This window comes from Quercus robur, chromosome 10 (assembly GCF_932294415.1).
Source record: "Quercus robur chromosome 10, dhQueRobu3.1, whole genome shotgun sequence".
Taxonomy (NCBI): domain Eukaryota; kingdom Viridiplantae; phylum Streptophyta; class Magnoliopsida; order Fagales; family Fagaceae; genus Quercus; species Quercus robur.
The window spans coordinates 29,524,678-29,543,329 of record NC_065543.1 but is presented as its reverse complement, the minus strand read 5'-3'; the positions used below and the strand labels follow the sequence as shown (position 1 = coordinate 29,543,329).

At 37.9% G+C, this 18,652-nt stretch overlaps 1 protein-coding gene across 1 annotated transcript; it reads left to right on the top strand.

Annotated features, from left to right (window-relative positions):
- Positions 1 to 13,142: 13,142 nt before the first annotated feature.
- Positions 13,143 to 13,841, top strand: LOC126704030 (uncharacterized). Its single transcript, XM_050403072.1, has one exon. It carries the CDS (start codon positions 13,143 to 13,145, stop codon positions 13,839 to 13,841), a length of 699 nt encoding a protein of 232 aa, XP_050259029.1.
- The last annotated feature ends 4,811 nt before the right edge of the window (positions 13,842 to 18,652 follow it).

The window sequence follows — 18,652 nt, the reverse complement described above, 5'->3', positions numbered from 1 at the left end:
TTAAATGGTCCAATTTTAAAGTTTTTTCAACTTTGAACAAAGAGTTTCACTATTGTTTCACAAGTAGCTCACGAGTAAGGCTTACCCACGAAAAATTTTACGAGTACTTTCGCAAGTCAGCTTCACGCGAAAATTCCCAGATCAGCTTTTTAAAGGGCATTTCGTGGGACATTTGTTTTAAACTTCTCCCATCTTCTCCTAAACCCCTATTTTAATGCTTTAACATCAAAACCCAACTAATTTCAAGTGTTTTACATTTCATAAACATATTTAAGGAAATCTTTAACTCTTTTCATCTATTTTGATCCTTAGATTATGCTTTTTGGGGTTTTATGTTCATAGTTGAGATTTTCTCAAATAGGAGTTGGAAAACTTAATTTGTGTCAATCTTTTTGATTGGGCTTTGTTTTAAATGATGATTTGCTTTGGATGTTGGCCCCTTGTGGCAAAAATAACATGTATTTAGGCAAGATTTTCATATGTTCTTGCATTGTTTAACATACTTGTGAAGTGTGTGCACTCTAAGTGTTTGATAAAATGCCCAAATGACATTTTCTCATTGTTTTGGACTCTGATTAGTACCAAACTTTGGGTGTGACCATAATTATTCATGTTTATCATGTTTTGATCATTGGTGGTGTGTTTTATACACTTTGCCCCGTGAATGCTTATTCATGCATTGGTCATGCATCTCACATGCACACTAGATGCACCTTTGCTACACACACTCTAACGCTTGACATGTTTTGCACTTCTCTCATGCTAGTCAAGTCTTTTTAGACCTTTTAGCACTTAACATGTTCTTGTGTCTTTGTCGTGCCTAGGTTTACGTCATGTTCCATCATCCTTAGCATGTCATGTTCTTTATGCTTTGTAGCATTTTTTTTATGTTTTTGTCTTATGTTTGAGTTTCATTTTCTCATTCATCTTGCACCCCTCATGCATCATACCCTTGCTCATATCTTCTTTTCTTTCCCTCATTCCTCTTGATTTTTTTGTCTATTCGTGACAAAAAGGGGGAGAGTATACCGGAGAGTATACAGGTTTGTATCGTCATTTCTATATGACTCATGTGCACACTCTTAAAGGGAGTAATTCTACCTCATGCACATTCGTAGGGGGAGAAAGCTATAGGGGAGATGCATATACTAAGGGGGAGAAGACATTTTCCTTGTTTTGTTTTGGTTTATATTACTCTTGTGCCCTAGTAAGATCTTGTTCCTAGATGCATATACTTCATGTATTTTGCATTGGTCGAGTGTTCGACATGCATTTATCCTTACGCTATTGTGCTTTATTGATTGCATGTTCGGATGATCATTTGCTTTGCTTTATGATCATTGTGGTCATTTCCATATGATTGTTATGTGTTTGATCAAGTTGTTCATATGTTTCACAACATGTTTACTTGATAGCATTTTACTTGTTACATTATACTTGTCCTTTTATCACTTGATTTACCTTGAGGATCTAATGTGTTTTGTGCAAGTGTTTCAAGTTACAGGTATATATGTTCCAAGTGCTACACAGCTTCTAGATTTAGGTGTGAGTGAGTATTGCCATTGTTCCCAAACTCATGTTTAAGTCTGGAGTCTGTTATAGGGTGTTTTGTCACGGAATAGGCAAAGGGGGAGATTGTAAAGTTGTGATTTACAACTATGTTTTATGTTGGCTTTATTCCATGACAAAAAGTGTTGTAATTGCTCTAATTTTGTTCCTTGTATTTTGTGGGATTTTATTGTATTAGGTTTAGTATTAAGTTGGTGAAGACTCAAGCTTAAATGAAGAATTAGTGGATTTCGCAAGAAGCTCGTGAGAAGCTAAGCCACGAAAGAGCATGTGAGGAGTAAATGACTGGAAGCTGAAGAGTTGTGCCAGGCTATCGTTTTTGCGAGTGTCTCACAGGTAAGGCTTTCCCGCGAGACAGTCGCGAAACATTCTGCTTAGAGGATTTTTATGTGTGAATTCCTTACCCTTCACCCATACTATATATACTCTCATTACCCACAAATGTAAGAGAGGCTATTCAGAGAGAAAAACCCTAGATAGATTTTCTATAACACACACCCATCTTTTAGAAAGAGAAAGCTACTCGTCCTTAGTGAGAATTCATTGTAGCCTCTTCTCCTTCCCTCTCCCATTATCATACATTGAGAGAAGATTTGTACCAAAACACAATCCACACATTTTCAGAGTGTAGGGAGTGTTTTTGGAGTTGTTGGGAAGTATTGGAAGAAGGCAAGGATGGCAGATGCAACATGGAGCTTGTTGCGGGATCTGGAGAGCTAGACAAAACACGGTTCCAAGAAACCTTGTTGGAGTAGGAGCTTGGAGGGCTTAGGTACAGTGGGTAGATTAGGCTTGGAGGGTCTCTTGATAACCCATGTATCCCAACTGATTGTCTAGTGAATCGATTACCGCTTGGAGGGCGGCGAAGAGGTTTTTCGCCGAGATTCTTCGATTTCCTCTTCGATAACATGTCTCGGTGTTATCTATGTTTGTATCTCTCTTCCCTACTCTTGTTCATTTCATTTTACTGCTGTGTTGCTTTATATATGAATTAGAGTAGCTCTATTGCTTGTTTGCTTATGTTTACACTATTCCGCACTTAATATTAAGTTAGTGTAAAATCAACCAAGCCGTAATTTGAATTGGGGGTCTAAACAAGCTCTTGTGTTTTCACACATTTCGAGCTTTCACAAATCAAGAAAAAGAAAATGAAAATCATATATCTCAAAAACAGTGGGACCGTGAAGCAACTATTAGCCAAAGTCTAACTTTAAATTTTGATTTTTTTTTGCAGAAAGCAAATCCAGATCGAAGTAGAAGAGGACTTTTGATCGTCATTCCCATTCCAGAAGATCGAAGTAGAGAAGGACCTTTGATCGCCATTCCCATTCCAGATTATCAAAGTAGAAGAGGACCTTTGATCATCATTCCATTCCCGATCGAAGTAGAAGAGGACCTTTGATCGTCATTCCCATTCTAGAAGATCGAAGTAGGAAAGGACCTTTGATCGCCATTCCCATTCCAGATTATAAAAGTAGAGTAGATCCCTTTGATCATCATTGTAGAAAGCAAATCCAGATCGAGGTAGAGGAGATCCCCTTGATCATCATTTCAGTCCCAAATTATCAAAGTAGAGTAGATCCCTTTGATCATCATTGCAGAAAGCAAATCCAGATCGAGGTAGAGGAGATCCCCTTGATCATCATTTCAGTTCCAAATTATCAAAGTAGAGTAGATCCCTTTAATCATCATTATAGAAAGAAAATCCAGATCGAGGTAGAGGAGATCCCCTTGATCATCATTTCAGTCCCAAATTATCAAAGTAGAGTAGATCCCTTTGATCATCATTGCAGAAAGCAAATCCAGATCGAGGTAGAGGAGATCCCCTTGATCATCATTTCAATTCCAGATTATCAAAGTAGAGTAGATCCCTTTGATCACCATTGCAAAAAGAAAATCGAGATCGAGGTAGAGGAGATCCCCTTGATCATCATTTCAATTCTAGATTATCAAAGTAGAGTAGATCCCTTTGATCACCATTGCAAAAAGCAAATCGAGATTGAGGTAGAGGAGATCCCCTTGATCATCATTTCAGTTCCAGATTATCAAAGTAGAGTAGATCCCTTTGATCATCATTGCAAAAAGCAAATCCAGATCGAAGTAGAGGAGACCCCTTTTGATCATCATTTCAGTTCTAGATCAAAGTAGAGGAGATCCCTTTGATCACCATTGTAGAAAGCAAATCCAGGTCGAGGTAAAGGAGATCCCCTTGATCATCATTTCAGTTCCAAATTATCAAAGTGGAGTAGATCCCTTTGATGATCATTGTAGAAAGCAAATCCAAATCGAAGTAGAGGAGACCCCTTTGATCATTATTGCAAAAAACAAATCCAGATCGAGGTAGAGGAGATCCCCTTGATCATCATTTCAGTTCCAGATTATCAAAGTAGAGTAGATCCTTTTAATCATCATTCTAAAGCCAGATCGAGGTAGAGGAGATCCCCTTGATCATCATTTCAGTTCCAAATTATCAAAGTAGAAGAGATCCCTTTGATCATCATCCCAGATAACTCCATTTTCAAAATCAGGATAGGAAAGTTTCCTAGTCACCCCAATTGCTAAGAATCATTTCCAGAGTCATCAACTACCAGCTAAGTCCGGTATTTTCATTTTTTTTTTAGGCAAAAGATAAGGCTAGTTCTTTGTTCCAAGATTTTAGGTTTGAGGGCTAGGTAATCTTTGAAAATTTAACTTCAATTAAATCATGGTCGCTAAAATTAGTGTCTTTGTTTTACATTGACATTCGCTTTTCAAGCTCTGTCAATGAGGGGCATTCTGTAGACACTCAATTTTGCACCTATGATTTAATCAAAGAGAATGACTTGAATGACCAATCCATGTACCCCAAAAAATCATTATTGTAGTACATGCATCAATTTGTTCTTGCATTACATGCATCATTTTGTCTTTGCATTACATGCATTAATTCATTCATTGCATATCATAAAAATGATCTTGAGATTCTAATGGTCGCAGCGGTGTTTCTGGTTATCAAATTGGAATATCAAATCGAAAGATATCGCATGATCAAGTTTGCACAGTCAAGATGCATTGTGTCTAGGTAGAATCAACCACACATGATCAATTTAAATTAATTTTGATTGGTTAAACAATTAAAATTAATTAAATATTGTGATTGGTTGATAATTAGTGTTTAAAATAGGGATGCATGCATGGGAATAAAAGGGATAATCAGATAACAATAAAATTGTGGATAATCTGAATTTTATCAAAATTTATTTTAGAGTATTTATCTACATGATAATTATTCCTAAATATCCTGAATTATCCAAAAAAGAGATGAAAAATCATACCGTTTGTTTTAAGCCAAGATTGGAGTGGTAGGTGGAGAAACGATAAGAGCAAGATTCTTGGAGATAGAAGCTAAGAGGCTATTTGGAAGTCCAATTTCCATAACTCATAACTCTGTTTCCATAACTCATATCTCAAAAATGGTGGGACCATTAAAGAGAAGTCCATTTGGCACCCATAACTCTGTTTTCAATTTTTTGTTTTCATCACTCAATTCTCTGATTTTTGAGTTTTGAGTTATGGAAACTGAAAACACATTTTAGGTGTTTTCAGTTTTACACCTTGGACAACAATCATCAACATCCAGGCGAGAGAAAGCTAGATATTGACGTGTAGGTAGCCGATTGCACATAGACTTCCAAATAAAAAATTGGATTTTCTTAGGGTAATGAAGTTTCCAGATCCAATTCCACGTAGAATTATTAAAAGGGACATTAGCTTGTTGGTATAAAAACTTTACCGAACAAACATCGTTATTTTGAGCCCAAATAAAGGAATCAGATAACTTAGTCAGCTGGGCCACAGGAACCTTTAATAAGTTGTTTAAATTGCATCGGTTAGGGAATTTGAAGACCCTCTAACCTTCATATATGATTGTCCCGTAAGGAACTCACCAATCTCTGCTCCTCATGTGGCATAAGTAGATCTACAATACGACTTCTTAGAGAATCACCAGGGATCCAATGATCCTCCCAAACCCGAATGGTTTGACCATCCCCTATTATCCATCTCATTCCTTTCTTAAGCCATTGCATACCTAAATGTATAGCTTTCTAGATATGAGATGCTTTGGGACTAACGACCCTCTCAAAAAGGTTCGTGTGGGGAAAATATTTGGTTTTTCAAAACTTGAGCCCATAGTGTGGTTGGCTGTTGCTGAAGCCTCTTGATTCATGAGCAAAGCCATATTCATATGAAGAGAAGATTTAATAACCAAACCACCAGAATCTTTTGGAGTAGTTATGACTTCCCAACTAATCGTCTGCCAATGTCTATGATGGGTGGTGTCTCCCCATAAAAACTGACAATTTATTGTATCTAGGTGCCGACTAATGTTTTTGCAGGAGAAGGGTCGTTTGCATGGCATGGATAGGGATGGTGGCTAAGGTGGATTTGATTAATATAATGCGACCCGAACATAAAGGTATTTGACAAATTTTTGTTGTTTTATTTTTATTTTTATTTTTTTGTTAAGGAAAGGCTCCAGATATGCATCCACATTTTTTTCTTTTTGGTGGTATTGTTGTTGTTCTTTTATTTATGACAGTTATCAAGTTGCATTTAATCCTAAAATGTAGTGTTTTAATCCTAAAATTTAGCCATGTACTACATATCCATAACAAAAAGTTAAAAAGAGCTTATATTTAAAATTTAGCAACTACCATTTTTTTGCTGCGTGCATCCACGTTTTTTTCTTTTTGGTGGTGGTGTTGTTGTTCTTTTTCACAAATTTTATTTTTGACAGTTATCCTTTTTTGTTTAATCCTAATTTAAAATTTATTAACTACCTTTAAAGCCAAGAAAAGGTACATAACATTTTTTATGGAGCAGTAAATTAATAATTATAAAAAAAAGTATAAATTGAATTTCACATAGAATTACAAATGATAAATATAGTTTCTGTTACAAAAGAATTTTTTTTTTTTACAACAATTTCTTAGATAATAACCATTTCATGTGAGGTTTGAATCATAATATAATTCTTGTGAAATCTCTCACTTGAACTTATCTAATATTTCATTCCAATGCCTCCTCAATGCAATCCAATAAATTTGTGCATACATCAACCTAAGAGACATAAAATAGTTAAGGCTAAATATAAGATTATCATTATTTTGAATAAACAAAGTATTTTTAATTTTTATAAAAAAAATTATTTTAAATTAAATTTCAATTAATCAAAAATGATGGGAAAGTAGATGAGAGATGAGGTTATAGGATTAAATAGGGAAACCAATTACCGATACATTTTGAATGAGAAATTAATTTTTTTAGGATATTGGGAAACAATGTAGCGTGTAATACCCTCTAAAAAAAGTAGTGTAAATTACTATTAAAAAAAAGAAACCAAAAAAAGAGTTTGTGATAATAATAACAATTACTATATAATAGTAGCGTAAATTAGAGTTTGTGATAATAGTAGCGTAAATTACAATATAATAATTTTTTTTTTTAATAATAATTGTAACAAAGAGAAGTCCAAAAGAAGTCTTCCTTGGATAAAGGATATCCAAAAGAATACTATTCAATGTCCATATTCATGGGGAATCAGAAAAGTTTGATGGTAATTGGAAGTATTTATCTAGTCAAAGACCAATTTGGCTAGAAAAAGAAGTCAAAATAAAAGAGAGTTCTTATGCTCGAAGGAACTTGTTTTCACCAGCAAACAAATTACTTCCGGCAATGGCCACTGATCAAAGTATTTGATTCAAAAGTCATCCAGCCAAGATCAAGAAGGTATCACTGCTAAAAACGCTGGCCAAAATCAAGAAGGTATCACTACATGAAACTTCATGGGCTAAAACAAAAGAAGAAGTCCTTTCTTCATTGAATTTGGTGTTAAAGAAAATCTGATCCAATAACAACTATCTTGTTTGCGTGGAGTTGTATAAGAATTCTTTAATGTCTTGGTAGAAAAAATAAATAAATAAATAAAATCCTGGCACACGTGAGGGCCTTAAAAAAATAATAATAATAATAATAAAAATAAAAAGGGTCCTAAGTTATAGTTGGATATCTTGAAAAACCAATTTTTGTTCTGTCTTGACCTAATATTAAATTTTGGGTCCTACGACTAAAAAAAAAAAAAAAAAAACATAAATTTCAAAAATAAAAATACCCAAAAAAGAGTTTGTGTTTAACTCTAGGCCAAAATAAAAAGAAAAAGCCCTTACCGATATTCTTTTCCAAGCAGCCAATTCAAGCACAAACCCTCCTGTTTGAAATTTCAAAGTCAACCACAGGTAATAAGCCACCGTCAAACACCCTTGAATGCCTAATCACATTCACCCACGGATAAGTACTTCTCAAACTATGAATACTTGGCAGCCATGGTAGGTAAGAAGTTAAAGAAAGTCAATGATAAAGAAAATAAAATAAAAGAAAAGAAAGAGGAACTTGCAAAAGATAGAATCTGAAAAGGCGTGAGCCTCTAACTCTGTTTAAATTGTTTAGAAACTAAATCTAAAAGTAGAAGAAGAAGACAAAAGAAGAGGATGTAGAGCTAAACTAAATGTCTTCAATTTGAAGAAAAATGAAAGAAACTGACAAAGTTTACGTGAGTTTGTGGGTCTTAAAGTATAGGAGTTTTAATTTATATATTTATCCCCATTAGTTGAAAACTTGTATGTGGGTATGATGAGGGTATTTTAGGCATAAAAATTGAGGAATCCAAACAGGGGAAGCCCCTTAAATAGTAGTATAGATAATAAAAAATGTAAATTGAATTTTCACATAGAATTATACAAATGATAAATATAGTTTCTGTTACAAAATAAATTTTTTTTAAATAATTCTTGTAAAATCTTTCACCCGAACTTATCTAATATTCCACTCCAATGCCTCCTCAATGCAATCCAATAAACTTGTGCGTATGTCAACCTGAGAAAAATAAAAGAATTAGGGTTAACCAAGTATTTTTTTTTTTTTTTCAAAAACTTTAATCAACAAACCAAGTAGCTAGCATGCATGTTATTAATAAAAGAGTTTACTATAAATCCACCATCAATGATTTTGAGATACTTTATTAGAGTTTGTGTTTGATTGGGAAACCAAGTAGCATTGAAACAAATGGCTCCATTAAAAGTTCCTGGCCCTGATGGTATGCAAATTATTGGGGTCTTGTAGGTGATGATGTCACAACAACTATCTTGTCATATTTAAATTCTGCCACTTTACCCCATCCCTTAAACCATACATTCATAACTTTAATCCCAAAAATTAAAAATCCCATTGCTATTTTTGATTATCGTCCTATTAGCCTTCGTAATGTCCTTTATAAAAAAATTTCAAAGGTCCTTGCAAATAGGTTAAAAAAAATCCTACCCTCAATCATAACTGAACACCAAAGTGCCTTCACAAAAAACCGCTTGATTTCAGATAATATTATTGCTACTTTTGAAACATTGCATAGTATGAATATTCACAAATCTAAAAAATCAAGTTATATGGCGATAAAATTAGACATAAGTCAGGCATATGATAGAGTGGAGTGGTGTTTTTTTGGAGGAAGTAATGAGAAAATTAGGGTTTAATGAAAGATGGATTGCCCTCATGATGGTTTGTGTCAAAACAGTTTCATACTCGGTGTTGGTGAATGGTGAACCAAAGGGTTTGATTAATCCTACAAGGGGAATTCACCGAGGCGATCCCCTATCTCCCTTTCTATTTCTGTTATGCACGGAAGGCCTTAACAATCTCATTTTGAAGGTAGCAAGTGAGGGTTCTATACATAGCTTTGCTTTGAGTAGAAGAAGCCCAAAACTAACCCGTCTGCTCTTTGTAGATGATAGCTTATTATTTTGCAGGTCCAACAGAAATGAATGCCAAAAGGTACTGGATATCCTAGCCTCCTATGAAAGTATGTAGGGGCAGCAAATAAATCAAGGCAAAACATCCATCTTTTTTAGTAAATCCACCACTACTGACATGAGGATAGAAATCAAGGAAGCTTTAGGGGTTCCTAAAATTTTGCACTACTATAAATATTTGGGTTTGCCATCACTTGTAGGAAAACACAAAAAGGTGAGTTTTGATTACATCAAATAAAGGGTTTGGAGAAAGCTTCAGGGTTGGGGAGAAACCCCACTATCACAAGCAGGGAGAGAAGTGTTGATTAAGGTAGTGTTCCAAGCTATTCCAACATATACAATGTGTTGCTTCAAGCTCCCACTTGGCCTTTGTCATGAAATTGAAAAGCTTATTCGTAGGTTTTGGTTGGGACAAAGACGAGATCATAGAAAAATTCATTGGATCAAGTGGGAGGATATGTGTGAACCAAAATCCGAAGGGGACATGGGTTTCAAGGAGTTACCATTGTTCAATGATGCTCTTTTAGCCCAAGCAAATGTGGAGGTTTCTCTACAATAAAAACTCTTTGTTTTACAAAGTGTTTAAATCAAAATTCTTTCCCAATTGTTCTATTATGGAAGCCAAGGAAGGACATGGAGGTTCGTATGCTTGGAAGAGTATTTTGAAGGGTAGGGAGGTCATATGGCAAGGAGCAAAATGGAGAGTGGGAAATGGAGAATCGATTAAGCTTTGGGGCAATAATTGGCTACCTTCGTTACAGAATCTAAGACTCCAAAGCCCCTTCATGGTTGAGCTTCAAAATGCCAGTGTAAGTTCTCTCATTAATCCTATAACTCGACAATGGGATCTAACCTTGCTGCTTAATGTGGTTAGTCATGTAGAATCTGAATTGATTAAACAAATCCCACCAAGCCGAACCAATACAGAGGATGCTCTTTTCTAGCCATATGTCCAATCCAGTCAGCACACCACAAAGTCAAGGTATTTCTTCCTCAAAACTGAAGCTAGAACAACAATTCCACTGAACCATACCCAAGCCGAGTTGCTAAAACAACTACGGAAGAAAATCTGGAAGCTCTCATTACCGTGCAAAATTAAGAATTTCCTTTGGAGAGCTTGCAAAAATGCCATTCCAACAATGACCGACCTACTGCGCCGCTGTGGTGGATGACCCTAGCTGCTCTCTCTATGCACGGCATAATGAAGATGTACTTCATTCACTATGGTCATGTCCGAACCTTGCACAGGTATGGAATGAAGATGCTCAATGGTGTTTCAGAGGACAAAAGACCTTCCAAGACTTCCCTCAACTGCTCCTCCATGTCTTTGAGTCGGGTTGCAGCGTTGAGCTGTTTGCTATGTAAATTTGGACGATCTGGTACAGAAGGAAGAAAGCTCGAACAGCCCCACCTGGATTTACCTTAAACCTTATATCATAGCGAGCTTTTGAAGCTCTGATGGAGTACCGATCTGCACAGCCAAAGAAAACCGCAACAACCCTTTCGGTCAGACCATGTGTAAGGTGGTTTCCACCATCGATGGACTAGTGCAAAGCTAATTTCAACGCAGCAATTTTTCTGGATGATGGTAGAGCAGGTATAGGTGTGATAATCTGTGACAGCCGAGGCTCGGTTATGGTCTCTTTAACACATAAGCTCTGTTTGGTTTATGTTTTGGAGCCCAGTGTCTACGTCTGCCTTCTTTTTTTTTTTTTTTTTTTCCTAGAGCCTGGTGTACTATTCATGAGACATGAACAGTGCATCAAGGCAAATGAACAATGCATTGTTCATGTGAACAGTAGCAGGAATATATTTTTTTTATTGTTTTTAGTTTTTAGCAAAATAAGCAATATCTAAACGCACACATAATGTTCAGCTTTCTAGTTTAGTTGTGGAGATGGAAGCTTTGGCAGCCACTCAGGCCATTGAACTTGCTCTAGAACTGGGTTTTGACAGGATTATTTTCAAAGGCGATTCCGACATTGTTATGAGAGCTCTAACGGATCAATCATGTCCCTTTGCTCTTTTCGACTTACTGATTAGGGATGCCCAAGTTTTTGCAGATCGATTAGTTGGGTTAAGTTTCAACATGTTGGTAGAGATGGTAACAATGTAGCTTATAACCTTGCTAGACATGCACGTTATGTCACTGGTTTTTCTGTTTGGATGGAGGATGTTTCGTTCCATTGTTTTGATGTTTATCTGGTTGACTTTCCTGTTTCTTAATAATAATCAAAGTCTTGTTTCTCAAAAAAAAGTAGCAACGTAATCCCCTAAAAAAAAGTAACATAAAATCCTATAAATAAAATAAAAAATAATAATAATAAAAAATAAAAAAATAAAAACCAAAAAATGAGTTTGTGTTTGATTGCAGGCCAAAACAAAAAGAAAGAACCTTTACCAATATCCTTTCTGAAGTAGCCAGTTCAAGAACAAATCCTCCATTTTGAAATTTCTAAGTCAGCCATGGGTAATAAGCAACTGTCAAACATTATTGAATCCCTAATCACATTCACCCAAAAGAAAGTACTCCTCAAATTTGAAAGAAAAAGAAGAAGAAGAAATGAGAGGATGTAGAGTTAAACTGAATGTTTTCAATTTGAAGAAGAATAAGAGAAACTGGCAAAGTGTACGTGAGTTTGTGAGTCTTAAGGTATAAGAGTTTTAATTTACATTTTTATCCCCGTTAGTTGAAAACTTGTGAGTATGATGAGGGTATTTTAAGCATCAAAATTAAGGAATCCAAACAAGGGAAGACCCTATATTTATACTATTTGTTGGTGTCAGAAAATAAACTCCATACTCATCCATTAGGGCCGTCCAAGGAAAGACCAACAAGAGTGAACCAAGGGCATGTAGCTCTCATCCAAGGCTTCCTTGAAAAGCTCGTCCGTCCATAAAAGCATTTGGATGGACGAGCTCCACACTTTAAGCCTATGACAAAGGAAATTAAGCCTCTTTGTCATGAATCGTTTCCAATGACAGTTATGGAAAATGAAGTCAAGAAATATAACTCCCATGGCAGTTACAAGAGTTAACTCCAAATCCTATGGATTCCTCAATAATAGGGGAAGTTATGAGATGAATAACCACTTAGATTGACTTATATAAACACTTTTACTCCCATGAAGAAAGGTAAGTTCATTCTAGACAATATTCCTAGAATCTTGGAATTTTAGATTTCCTGAAGAAAGAAACTAACTTCATCATCAGAGGATTTGTGGCCGGTCACCCTGGTCTCCTATGACTTTTGTCAATTCTTTTTTCAGGCCCAACACATCATTGGAGCCCGTATCATCCAACCTATTGATTTTCCAAGAAACATCAGTTGGCGCCGTTTGTGGGAAGAGAAATTGTTTTGCAATTTCTTTTTCCATGACAAAAGGTTGAATGGTTTGGACCAGATCAAAGGCTACCAGCCCAGGCCATCAGGGAAGCAGAGACACTTCAAGCAACCCCCATCGTGATCGCCAATCTGCACCGGTCATGCAGACATCCTCTGTCCAACATGTGCAATCTATGGCGGCTGTAATGGCGAAGTTAACTCGCCAAAACCAAGAACTAAGAAGGGAGTTTAATCTAAGAAGGTAGACGCATGAAGAGCACGAAGGAGGAGGACAAGCGCAAAGTCAAGAAGATAGAGAGAACACTGAAACTGGAAGTCAGTTAAGGGGTACCACTTCACAAAGGGTGCCACACTTGGAAAAGGAGACGAACTAGATGAAGAAAGTCATGGTAGAGATGAAAGAGAACATGAGAAAAGCGAATCTTGAAGAAGATTTGGTCCACAGACCTGACTCCCCCTTTACGGCTTCCATCAACGGTCACCCTCTACCACCAAAGTTCAAGTTGCCTTCTCTAGATTCATATGATGGGACACGAGACCCTTTTGATCACATTTCCACCTTCAAGACCACTATGCATCTTCAAGGGGTTCCCAATGAAATAATGTGTAGAGCCTTCCCTACCACCCTCAAGGGCCCAACACGAGTGTGGTTCGGCAAAATACCCCCAAATTCAGTAAGTTCTTTTGAAGAATTAAGCAAGTTGTTTGTCAATAACTTCATCGGAGGACAGAGACACAACTCTTCTAGCCTGTTGAACATAGAACAGGGGGAAAAGAAAAGATTGCGGTCCTTCATCACCCGCTTTAATAGGGAAGCCTTGGTGGTGGACAAGATGGACGATAAGTTGCTATTGGCAGCTTTCCATAATGGAGTTAATTCAGATTTGTCCATCCATAAGCTTTACAAGCAAGAGCCTGAAACTATGGCTGAACTTGTCCATTCCACTCAGAACTTTATGAACGCAGAAGATGCGATCATAGCCAAGAAGTGGAAGAGAATTGAGAAAATGGAAGCGAACCGCCACTCTAAACAAGGCCCTTGTCCAAAGAAGGGACAGATGGATGATAAAAAAAGACCGAGATAAGAAGACAAGCTCTTCAGCATGGAACCAACAATATACTCCGTTAAACATGCCACTTGAGCAAGTTCTTATACAGATCAAAGACGACCCTTCACTGAAATGGCCAGAGAAGATGAAGGGGGACCCCAACAAGCGCAATAAGAATAAGTATTGTCGCTTCCATAGAGATCATGGACATGATATGGACGAATGTTTTGATTTAAAGCAGCAGATCGAGAACCTTATTAAGCAAGGGAAGTTAAGAAATTTCCTTGGACGAGATCATAAGGACGAGAAACTGAAAGGGAAAATGGAAGAACCGTCATGACCCCCATTTGGAGAAATAAGAGTTATCATAGGTGGAAATTCAGCAGGTCAGTTGTCCAAGTCAAGGAAGACGTACCTGAAGGTAGTGCAGAACGTCCAACTCTCTAGACGATCACCAAGGACGAGTACCACTGAAGAACAAGCCATCATGTTCACAGACGAGAATGCTGATAGAGTTCATCACCCACATGATGATGCTATCATCATCACTTTACTTATTGCGGACTATACAACCAGAAGGGTATTGATGGAGAATGGGAGTTCGGCAGACATTTTGTATTACCCAGCCTTCCAGCAAATGAGGCTTGGACGAGATCAACTTCATCCAGTGAACTCACCCTTAGTAGGATTCGGTGGAATGAAAGTGCAGCTTATGGGTACCATCACATTGCCTGTAGTGGTGGGGGCATAACCACAGCAAGTAACTAAGGATGTGAATTTCCTAGTGGTTGACTATTCGTCGTCCTACAATGCCATAATTGGAAGACCAACTCTAAATAGTTGGAAGGCAGTCATGTCCACTTACCACTTGTCGGTTAAGTTCCCAATAGTATATGGAGTAGGACAAGTGCAAGGAAACCAACTAGCAACTAGAGAGTGCCACCTAGCCATGTTGGCTATGGACAAACAGGTTTAGACAATGAACATTGAAGAAGGAAAACTTGTGGCGAAGCCCACCAAAGCATTGGAAGACATTCATTGGACAAGGATAGACCCAAGAGGTGCACAAGAGTAGGGGCAGATTTAGAAGAAAAGACAAAGAAGGACCTCATCTGCTTTCTGAAGAAAAGTATTGATGTATTTACTTGGAGTAATGAGGACATGCTGGGTATAGACCCTAAGGTCATCACCTATTGTCTGAATGTATATCCTTCTTCTAAGCATGTACGACAGAAGAGGAGAGTTTTTGCCCCTGAAAGAGACAATGCCATTAAAGAAGAGGTGCATAAGTTGATTGTAACAAAGTTCATCCGAGAAGTGTATTACCCAGACTAGTTAGCCAATGTAGTAATGGTCAAGAAGGCAAATGGCAAGTGGAGAATGTGTGTAGATTTCACCAATCTAAACAAGGCTTGCCCCAAGGATAGCTACCCGTTACCACGCATTGACCAGTTAGTGGATTCTACTGCAGGTCACAAGTTGCTTAGTTTCATGGATGCTTTTTCAAGCTGCAATCAGATAAGGATGGACGAAGCAGACCAAGAGAAGACATCCTTTGTCACCAGCCAAGGATTGTTCTGTTATAAAGTGATGCCCTTCGGTTTGAAGAACGTAGGGGCAACGTACCAACGGTTGGTCAACCACATGTTTCATCCTCAGATTGGACGAAATGTAGAAGTTTATATAGATGGCATGTTGGTGAAAATCCTAGATGAGGGAAGACACCTGGACGACCTACAAGAGACTTTTGATACACTTAGGCAATACAACATGAAGTTGAACCCCAGCAAGTGTGCTTTTGGAGTGTTGTTAGGAAAGTTCCTGGGATTCATGGTTTCACATAGGGGAATTGAAGCAAATCCAAACAAGATACAAGCGATCCTAAACATGGAGCCCCCACAAAATATCAAAGAAGTCCAATCTCTTACCGAACGAGTTGCTGCCCTCAATAGGCTTGTCTCTAAATAAATGGTTGCCATTTTTTAAGGTGCTTAAAAAGGTGTTTGAATGGACGGATAACTGTCAAAAAGCCTTCCAAGATCTGAAGATGTACCTCACTACGACTCCTTTGCTAAGTCCTTCCATGCTAGGAGAGGATTTATACTTGTACTTAGTGGTGACTCCACACGTCGTAAGTTCAGCATTGGTGAGGGAAGAAGGAAAGGTACAAAAACCTATATACTACACAAGCAGAGCGCTGAGGGGAGCGGAAGGACGATATCCGCAAATGGAGAAGTTGGCTTTTGCATTAATAAAGGCTTCTAGGAAGCTGAGGCACTACTTCCAAGCTCATGTTATCAATGTCATGACAGATCATCCGCTCAAGAAGGCAATGAGCAAGTCGGAAACCGCAGGACGACTAATCCAATAGGTTGTCGAGCTCAGTGAGTTTGACATCAGGTTTTAGCCAAGGCATGCAATAAAAGCTCAAGCCCTAGCAGATTTCATTGCGGAGTTTACACCAAGCTACGATGACTTAGATGGGATGGAAGATAGTAAAAAGTGGGTTGTCCACGTGGACGGCTTGTCCATACAACATGCAAGAGGAATAGTAATCGTCTTAAAATCCCCAGAAGGAAACAAGTTAAAGCACAAGGTTCGTTTGCAGTACCAAAAAACTAATAATGAAGTGGAATATGAAGCCTTACTTAAAGGGCTGGAGTTGGCTAAATCTGTGGAAGCGAAGTCAATACTCATCTTGGGAGATTCTCAACTGATCATGGGTCAAGTAAATGGAACATACAAAGCTGAGGAAGGACGAATGAGGAAGTATCTAAATAAGGTGATGCGCCTCATGAAAAGATATGAGAAAGCTGATTTTGTTCAAATTCCAAGGGAAGAAAATGTGGAAGCAGACACCTTGGCAAAGGTGGCCTCAGCAGACAATGCCATGGACGAGTATGACGAAATCTAGTACATACCGAGCATTGATATCCCAGAAGTGCAATAGGTAGAAAGCAGAAGAAATTGGATGACTTCAATAATTGCATACCTAAAGGACAGACGGCTCCCAGAGGACAAGGACGAGGCTAGAAGACTTAGAACCAATCCGCTAGGTACATCCTTTTGGACAAAGTATTATATAAAAGAGGCTTTTCTCAACCTTATCTCAAGTGTTTAGCTCCAGACGAGGTGAACTATGTGATAAGGGAGGTCCATGAAGGTGCATGTGGTAATCACTCAGGAGCCAGGTCACTCGTCCACAAGGTCGTCCGAGCAGGATATTACTAGCCAACTATGCAAGCTGATGCCAACGCATACGTCAAAGTATGCAATCAATGCCAAAGATTTAGTAACATCCCTAGACAGCCATCAAAATACCTCACCCCAATGATGGCTCCATGGCCCTTCGCACAATGGGGGTTAGACATCTTGGGCCCTTTTCCATTTGGAACCAGGCAGATGAAATTCTTGGTAGTTGGGATAGACTATTTCACCAAGTGGGCAGAAGCAGAACCCTTAGCAAATATCAGCCAACAAAATGTCAAGAACTTTGTTTGGAAAAACATCTTATGCTGGTTTGGAGTGCCCAGAGTTTTGGTATCTGATAATGGACGGCAGTTTGACAATGCACTTTTCAAATAAATCTATGAACACTTTGGGATTCAAAATCATTACTCCTCACCCGCCCACCTGCAACCAAATAGTCAAGCCGAAGTCACAAATCGATCCTTATTGAAAATCATCAAGACTCGACTTGAAGGGGCAAAGGGAGTATGGCTAGACGAGCTACCGAGTGTTCTGTAGGCATACAGGACGACAGTGAGAACCCCTACGGGGGAAACTCCTTTCAAGCTAGCCTATGGAAGTGAAGCAGTCATACCTATAGAAGTGCATATGGCCAACCACAGGGTGACGACATACCAGGATAAGGATAATGAGGAGCAACTACGCCTGACCCTTTACTTAATAGACGAGATAAGAATGGATGCAGAGCAGAGAACAGCAAGGTACAAAAACCTCATGGCCAGACAATATGATGCAGTGGTAAAGCCTAGACATTTCAACATAGGGGACCTCGTCCTAAAAAAGGTTTCTTTGGCAACCAAGAACCCAGCTCATGGGAAATTGGGGCCTAATTGGGAAGGACCCTATAGAGTTATCAATTGCAAGAGACAAGGATCCTACTACTTGGAGACCTTGGATAGGAGGAAATTGGAACACTCATGGAATGTTGAGCACCTGAGGAGGTATTATTAGTAAAATGTTAACATGAACGAGTATGACCCTGGACGAGCTTGGTGGATGAAAATTATCCTAGACGAGCTCGGAGTCTATCTACTTATTGAGTTTTTTTACCTACATGTTTTTAGTATTGTTTTATTATTATGTTGTGGTTATGGACAAAGTTATGGAATTTGTATTTATAAATTCCCTAAAAGGCATTAGCTTGTAATCATATGCCTCATCTATGAAAAGTATTTATGCTATGTACAAAATGTTGTGTGAATTCCAAATCTCCATATTGTTTTCGTTCAAGCTAACCCACAAGGGGGCTAAAAGCCCAAGACGAGTAAATTCTCTGGACGCAGAGATGTAACGTCTATAAGTTTTCCTGAGAGTAAAACAAGGAAAAGCTTAGGCATACTCGTCTAAGTCATGGACGAGGGGAAGCCTTATAAAGCATACTCGTCCAAATTAAGGACGAGGTGAAACCTTTAACGCATTTATCCAACCAATAGATGAGAAAATGCAAGCATAAATATCTCATTTCTTGAATAAAAAGCCAATTGAAATAATCCAATCTTTGGACAAGTGAAAAGTTAGGCAAAGGAAACTTTGTGGATAGAATGTAAAACTAGCTCTCAAGTCTTAGGATGAATGAAGCTAAGGGAAAAATACTACCA